The sequence below is a fragment of the Plectropomus leopardus genome, unplaced genomic scaffold, assembly GCF_008729295.1.
Source record: "Plectropomus leopardus isolate mb unplaced genomic scaffold, YSFRI_Pleo_2.0 unplaced_scaffold11329, whole genome shotgun sequence".
NCBI lineage: Eukaryota > Metazoa > Chordata > Actinopteri > Perciformes > Serranidae > Plectropomus > Plectropomus leopardus.
In genome coordinates, this window is record NW_024611983.1 from 1 (window position 1) to 8783 (window position 8783).

At 41.6% G+C, this 8783-nt stretch overlaps 1 protein-coding gene across 1 annotated transcript; it reads right to left on the reverse strand.

Annotated features, from left to right (window-relative positions):
• Window positions 1-13: 13 nt before the first annotated feature.
• On the reverse strand, window positions 14-8119 carry LOC121963458 (phospholipid-transporting ATPase VA-like; the record flags this gene model as incomplete). The annotated part of the gene is made up of 7 exons (XM_042513742.1): window positions 14-569; window positions 3527-3721; window positions 3808-4025; window positions 4114-4366; window positions 7496-7626; window positions 7792-7923; window positions 8013-8119. Coding segments are annotated over 7 exons (1592 nt in total), but the record flags the coding sequence as incomplete, so codon positions are not given.
• Window positions 8120-8783: the final 664 nt, after the last annotated feature.

Here is an 8783-nt window from a genome sequence, read left to right on the forward strand (position 1 = left end):
TAATGTTCCCTACCTGTGTCGGGGGGTTTGATGAGGTCCATGATGACAGAGTCCGCTCCTTTAGTGTAGACCGTGATCTGATCCGTCAGAGGGTGTCTGACCACCACAGACATGCGCTTCCTGGTGGAGTCGAAGCCCAGCGTGTGCAGCAGCTCAAAGCTCAGCTTCCCCAGGTGCGGCAGCTCCACGGTCACCTGGTCAGGGAGGCGTCCGACGAGCGAGCACTTGTAGGCCCTGGCGGCGTAAACCAGCGCAGCCTCGTCAGGCGACTCTGCTTCGTAACGCAGCTCGGCCTCCTCCGCGTTCCACGCCTTCCCGTCGTAGCAGGGCGGGATGGCGCTGAAGGCGTTCTCCAGGCCGGGCGGATGCTCCTCGTTCAGTTTGGTGAGCGTGCTCTCTGCGGACGGGGACGACAGCATGCTGGAGCATCCCCTGTTGGAGGAGCGGTTGGTGATGAGGCTGGAGGAGCTGCTGCTGTTGGAGCCGGAGGTCAGACGGCTGGGGGTGAAACGTTTGATGAAATCCTCGATGGTCTTAACTGGAGACTTCATCTCAAACCTCATGCGGACCTGCGGGACAAAGAAACACGAGTCAGTCACACCTGCAGCAGCATGTAGCAGAACTTCTCCAAATTATGAAAATACAAAGTTATTTTGGAGCTTAATGTTTAGCCTTTTACAGTTTACGTTACTGTGTGGAAGTGAACTTTGGTCATTTAGCTGCTGGCTACAGACACCAGCATACTCCATCAGAAAACTTGAAAATCGCAAATGCAAATCTTTTTTGGTTTCTCCTACAGTACATTTATGCACTTTAGTCTGTTTCACAGTTTCACTGCTTCCTTTATTATTCTATTATCATTATTATAAAACTTAATTGTTTCCAAAAGCACACCGAGATAAAGTTAAACACTGTAGAACATAGAAAAAGTTGGTCACCTCGTGCTTTTAAAATTATAATTGCAGTGATGGATACACAAGTCAGTTCATTAAATAAATATCACGTGATCTTCTTCAATCGTTTTATTATTTTTAACATATTTACTGTTTTACTTTGTACTGTTATCCTTTAATTTGCCTCTCATTTACAGATTGAGTATTTTACTTATTTTTTATTTTTACTGTTATCATTTTTTTTCATTTATTTATTTTTATCTTACTATTTATAGGTTTTATGCCTCTGGTGTTTCCTCCTGTAGTGTTTCCTCAGTTCCTGGTTTTAATTAATTGAGTATTGTTTTTGTTTTTTCGCGTTTTTATTCACGTACTTGTGTGTGTTTGCGTGTGATCTTGGTTTTACTGTATGAAGCACTTTGTGTTACAGTTTGTATGAAAAGTGATATATATTTTTAAAGTCTATCTATCATCAGTATGATGTTAAGTTGGTAAAACCTCTTGAGCTCAAGAAAATCTGTAAGTTAGGTTTTATGATGATTTAGCTTTTGGGAAACAAGACCCAGCTCTAGTAGTACAAAAGACTCCAGTCCTGATGAAAATGCACCTCCTGGCTTTTATCCTTTAGTCAATCCTTTATCCCGAGGTGGTGCAGTACAATAGCAGAAAGAGTGACTCACATTGAGGACTCCTGGCAGCAGGAGCCTCTGCACTCACATATATAGATATAAATCACTCAGGTGCCGGTTCAGCCACAAGGGCATTATAATAAAATGTGAACAATTACACTGGCACAAAGGACGAAAAAGCACAAACAATAAAAAAGAAACAGCGACTGTATCAAAGCCAACGCTTTTGTGCAGATTTACATTTCCTCCCATTTTATCAGATCACCTCCAAACAGAAACACCATAAATCCATCGAGTCCATAAATAATGTGTCACACTGTAAAGCCTAATCTGAGCAGATTTGTGCCTGTGACTGGCAGCACGGCGAGCTGGTGCACTCGGTGTGTGGCGAGGAGAGGATATCACCTCTGAACAGGACGACCACACCCAGGCTCCCACAAAAACAAAACAAAACACGGATACACACAACTGCGACCGCAGCGAGCACATCAAAGATACAGGCAGCACGGCAGCGAAAGCTACGTGACTCTGGCAGGATTTTGGAGGGTTTTAGTGTTTTTGAGACGTGTGTTGAGTGTTTTTTTTAGGGAATAATAATGTGCAGCAAACTGAATACTTTTTGTCAAACGATGGAAACTACTCCCACAAGAAAAACATGAAATCTCAAAGGGGTTTTGCTTTTGGAAGGATATCAATAGTGCCTATTGAATCCCCTACTGATGCTCTTTATAATATTTCCAAGTTTTTAAGATATTATTCTTGTTTCAGAGCCAATTTCAGGAGCATGCTGATAATAGAGAAGTGGTTCAATTCTATTGTTCCTTTTTTAGGGGTATATGAATGCAGCCAGACCTTTCAAATTATTACTGTTATAGATTTTATTGATTTATTTAGCTTTAATCACTTCATTTATTTATTTGGGTTCTACCTTGGGTTGAGTAAATGGATAATAATGAGGGGCCTTTGCTGTTAACTTAATTTAATCAAAAAACAAATCTCATTTTCTTCCATCCTTAGTTTTAACATCATCTAATCCTGTTTTACTAAACATATTAGTCTAAACTCAGAGAACCATATGAACATGTGCAGTAAAGAGATTTGTAAAATTTGAACACAGGACAGGAGGTGTAATGGTAACAAATGTAAGTGTATAGAGGGGTAGAAATAATCTTTTGCCCGTTACTTTTTGCCCCCCCATCAAATACTATTACCAACTTTAAAAAAAAAAGAAAAAAAAGTGGTATCTGAAAACTAGTAATTTTGTAAAATTATAACTTTATAAAGTTGGTATCGGTTATTTTTCCTGCCAGATTGTTTAATTTGTGTTCTTGTTGTTATAAAGTAAAACTTTATTAAAATTAAACAGCAGTGAGTCCTCTGTGGCTCGGTTACTGCTCGTTGGTGCGACATCGATATGGGACACATAGCTGTCCCAAGTCCACACTAATCACATCCCACAGCATCCTCGATTAAACGGGCGGAGCAAAACCACATCCGGGCATTTGGACCGAACTTGGGGAGACGGGACTTTGAAGTGGAACAGCATTCGGGCTGCGACCGAATGAGACTTGAGAAAGGGCGAGAGTCAATGGACAGAGCGAAGACGTTACCGTCTCAGTGAGTTACTTAGTTATTGTGTCATAAACAGCAGACGCTTCAGGAAAAAGACCGTTATCGCGGAAGAAGTGTTCGGCAGCAAACAAAAGAAACGATGTAAGAAGAAGATAAACTAGAGTAAATATCTGAGTCTTTCCAACGCTGGAGACAAAAGATGCAGTTTGATGCTGAACTCGCGACGTTTCTTTTAGACTCGTAAGTAACATTTAACACCGAAACATATCTTTAGATTAACTAATGACAACACAAACTGTAGGCTCACAGTTCGCCATAAACTTCTCAGACGGCGTGATGTGACTGTTTTCTGGTTACTGTGGCGATGTTAAACCTGATGAAGGTAAACTAAACACAAACGCCTGAAGGTTGGACCGTTGAGGTGAGTTTTACCTTCTGCCGGGGCTGGTTCGGGGACGACACCACCACCGTGTTGCAGATGGTGAGAGCGATGAAGAAATCGATGATGTCGGCGAGGTCAGAGGGCAGCGTGGATGTGGGCTGGCTGTGAAAGCGCATGAAGTCCAGCTGACTGCTGCATTCGTTGACTTTGTTGAGGAGCTGAGGGTCGGGGGTGATATTTTTCTCCTGCAGGAGTGGAGGAAAGGAGGGTTTATTAGAGGAGAGCGCACGGCGGCACAGAGTATGACGGCGTGACGGCGAGGAGCACTGACCATGGGGCTGCTGAAGGCCGTGTGCTTGGACAGGATGCTGGCTCTTTTGGCCTCCGCCCTGCTGCCCGTCCTGCGGTGGGACTTTGTGCTCTGGGAGCGCAGCACCACGCGGGCGCTCTGGTGGCTGGTCACACTGTCCCGTCTGGGCAGGGTGCCACCGTGAGACGTGCACTCTTCCTCCTCAGAATCCATCTCCTGGTACATGGCGAGCCTCCTCGCTGGATAACACACGCACACGTCATTAGGAGTGACTTAAAAAGCAATGAGTGCTCACTGAGGGAGTGTGTGTTTGATGGCTTGTCTCACCGTTGGCATCATGGGAGTACTCCACCCCCGCCACAGTGCAGCGGCGAAACACCATCTTGTTCTCCGTCAGCGTGCCCGTCTTGTCAGAGAAGATGTATTGCATCTGGCCGAGGTCCTCGGTGATATTAAGAGCTCTGCACTGCAGGTGAGAGTCCGTCTCCTCGTCGTACAGATCCATGTCCTGATGGATGAAGTACACTTGGCAGATCTTAACGATCTCAATCGACACAAAAAGGGAGATGGGGATCAGCACCTGCGAGAGGACAGAAACTTTGTTAGAGAAGAGTTAGAGCTGTTTGATTTTACGGCCTGCTCTCTACAGTAAAGACTGTGGAGCATCTCAGATGATTCAAAAAACACAGAAAGCATGATGTGGGAAAATATAACTCTAACTAAGAGGTGTGAAGAATAAACTGAAAACAAACATAAATGCAACACTTGTTTTCACTCCCATTTTTCTTGTGATAACTTTAGGGCTGCGCGATAAAACTATAACGATGTCAAATCGTAATATAACTTTTAAATTTAGTTTAACAAATAATAATAATTAGTTGAATAATCCTGCTGTAAACCATCTTCAAGGTGATACTACAATTACCATCATAGATCACCAGACCCATTACTGATGATTAATTTACCGCTCTCACATTTAAAAAGACTTTTCAAATTACAGCACAATTCAGGATAAAACAAAAAGATCACAAACAGGGAAATACTGGCTTTAATGAAAGCTGAATTAAAATAATGATAATAACATGATATTTTCGTTATGATCCAGCATGGACATGACCAACAGCCTGCGCCAGCGCACAGAAATGTCCAAAAGACTGCTCCAGCGCAGACATGTCCGCCAGCCCGCTCTAGCGCACGTACAAGTCCAGGGCGGACATGTCCGACAGCCTGGCAGTCCAGACTGGGGCTGCCAACTCCCACACATCTGCCGTGCCTCAGGCTTTTGGGCTTTGTCTCACGCTGTCATGACGCCAAGGAAAATCTCAAGCCAAAACACAGCGAGGGCTGAAGTGTTGAACAATCATGTAAAAAAGTGAACCACTTTGACACAGCATTTCATCATCTGATCAAACAGCTGATGGTCCGACAGCAGCGCAGTGAGACAGACAAACAGAGCGCAGCTTCTCCTTAAAGAACCAAACTGTCTGAAACAGACACATTGCAGAGGTGGAAAGTGACTTCTTTAGACCTCTACAGACGACTTTGTGTTAGTTTCAGGTTTATATGATATCCTATATAATCCTTATGAAATTTCCTTCTTTTTTTTTTCTTCTAAATTTCAGGTAATTTTCTTGTTACTTGTAACCTGAAACTTCTTCCCATGTTTTTGTTTAGGTTTTTAAAGAGTTAAATCTGTGTTAGTGAGCACTTCTCCTTTGCAAAGATAATCCATCCACCCGACAGGTGTGGCATATGAAGGTGCTGATTTAACAGCATCATTACTACACAGGTGTGCTTTTGGATGGTCACAATAAACGTACGCTCTATAAAAAGACATCTGAATTAATTTCACAGCATGAGGGCTACAGATACGCATTTTTTGTCTCATAAGATTTATCTGTGAAGCAAATACTACTCTAAAATAGGGATGCACTATATTGTTTTTTTTTTTGCCGCCAGCTTATTTTGGAAGATTGCAGATGTAGATATAAATATATGCATATATTTCTTTCAATGTAGTTACAGAGAAAAATAAGTCTCTTGTGTGGAACTAAAGGAGTAGTGTGTAAAATTTAGGGGGATTTAGTGGTATTTAGCAGGGAGGACTGCAGATTGCGACCAGCTGAACCGTCTCCTGGTTAGGTTTCCTCTGGTGTTCAGGTTTTAACCAGGAGCCGAATTTTCCACAGAGGTCTTTTCTTCTCGAAACAAATGGACCAGGTGAACTCTCACGTTACAAATCAGTGTGTTTCTGACACTGTTCAGCTCATCTGAGACAGCTGCTAACCCAGCACCTGCTGCTGTGCGCTCATCTTTTTTCTCTGATGACTAAAGATCCAGAAATTAAAGAGGTTTGTATCAGGAGCTGATTATCTACAGAGGTCTCTTCCTCTTTAAAATAATGATTCGGGCGATTTAAATCAGAAAATGTGTGTTTTCACAATAATCTTGTCGCAGAGGGGCTGCTCACTACTACGGCTGATGCAAAAATGTGAATGGCCCTCTCTAAAGCCACCGTTTGGTTTGTCTGTTCTGGGCTACCGTAGAAAAATGCTGATCTCCCTAGACGAGGACCAGCTCCCTACGCAGATAAGAACTGCTCGTTTTAAAGTGACAAAAACACAGCAATTGCTATTTTCAGGTGATTATGCACTAAACAGTATTATATTTGCATCTCTTGTCTGCACTTTTGCTATTTTTGTTTGTCCTTTGATATCTTATTTCTTTACTCTTTTATTGTAAACCTGTATGCTTTATTATGCTTTTATATTTTATTGCTCTATAAAGCACTTTGAATTGCTCTGTTGTATGAATTTCGCTACACAAATAAGCTGCCTTGCCTAAAAAAAATACACTTAAAACTGGTTTGTGACCAACATTTGAGAAAAACAGGCTTTTTGTTTGGATTAAAAGTCTAAGATCTTTTATTTTGACTAATGAAAAAAAATGGTTGTTTGTATATTCAGTGAGAATTCGTTGGAAGATTAAGCTAAAAGTAATGAATAAACAGTTAAAAAATCGCATGTAATGGATAAACACTTGGTACAGTTAGCTACGCTCATTTTCCGTCACGTTTTCTCTCGGTCAAGTTCTTAGTCATTTAAAAAATGATACACAAGTGTTCAGGGTTTATGTTTGATTGTTTAAAAATTGTTGGTGTAATCCCCGAGTGAGACATTTCCAGGCAACATTTCTGGAAAGTAGTTCCGGAGAAATGAGTCATAGCTTTTTGGGAGGGCAGTTGAGGTTGCACACTTTCCATGCGGACGCCAACAGAGTCATGTGTTTATTTGGAGCAGTGTCTGGTAAAACTGGTGGGTCCTCCAACCTTAAACAGTCACTGCCGAAACCAGTGAAACCAGTCACTGACTTCTCATTTACTGCCGACCTGCTATCAGAGGAACGTGCTGCCACATCTGACACGGGACACGCTGACATGTTCATGACGTTTTTGGATCCAAAACAAACAAATCAATAGCTGTCAGTGGCTTCTTCCTCTCGTATTAGAAAGATTATTTTGCAGTATGAAGCACACACAGAGAAGATAAAGATCTAAAGGTCAAACCTCCGCGGGGAGAAAAATAACCACAGCGAGCGCTCTGATTTACAGCTTGTGAGATAAACCATTTCAAACTTAATCATGCAGCGCGTCTTGTTTACGTCTTTATCTGTGCCTTTGTTTCTTTTTGAGCTTCTCTGCGGCTCGTACCTGAAAGACGATGATCATGGTGAGGAAGAGATAAATGGCCGACATGATGGGTGATAAGTCCGTCCCCTCTGGACTAAGAACGTCAAACACGGGTCTCTTATCTCCGTACTGAAACATCCACAACCCATGACCTGGAACAGCAACATCACAAGGTCAACTCATATAAACACTGCAAACAGAAGACAGAAATAACAGGAACAGTAAACACAATCTTTGCTTTTACGCAATAACTGCAAAAAAAAAAAAAAAATGAAGAAATTGAAAATCTTTCCAAAACAACTGGACCGTTAACGCACCGACAGCAGCAAACAGGCACATGACCAGCAGGATGATGACACACCAGAACACATCTACATTCATCTGTCGCTCCAGTTTACTGCGCTTGTAGCGCGGGCCGTTGTTGTTGAGCATAGCTTTGGTCTCGTGACCTGCGGGGACACGCGGCGTGTTAGCAGCAGCGGGTCAGAGGTCAGATATGAAGCGTGACGACCTACGGCGGTGAAAGTTGGGGGCTGACCTGCGTAAATGACGATTCCCACAGCCTCCTCCGTGTTGCGGATGGTGCAGCCTCTCAGCAGCAGGTTTTCTTTGTAAAGTGCATCTCTTCTCCCGCTGCGATGGATTCTGTCGGGTTAGAAGACGCCGAAAAATGACTTCAGTATTACAATCTGTAAATAACGTCAAAAAGAACCTGAAAACGAAACTCTTTAACTTCTATTAATCTTTGTCCAATTTTTATCATTTTTAAAATGTATTTAGTTTTAATCTACCCTCTTCTGTTTGTTTATTTATGAAATTGGATCCTCATTAGTTGCTAACAGGAGAGTTACTATTCTTCCAAAGGTCTACACAAAAAAATAAATACATAACACACAAATGCATAAACCATACCCTACACCAAAATCCACATATTAACCCTTTCCCATCTCAAACCCTATCAAATGTATCCAATGTATTATAGTCCAAGTGTGATATCCCAAGTCATAAAATAAAATAAAATAAAATAATAAAAATAAAGGATATACTCCAACAGTATTTTCTTGTAATAAATTGAGAAACTAAGATGAAATAAAATGCAATACAACTCTGTGTCTTTAGTGGAAGAAACCATAGAGATTTACACAATAATAACACTAATGCTATTGCCTGTATTATCTTTTCTTACATTGTTTTTGACCTTCCTCATATCACTTTAGTTTTATTTTATTGCAATATTTTAGGAGGAATGATTATTGGTACTTTTTTTTCCTCTCAAATATATTTATTAAATTTTCCTTTTTTTCCCAAC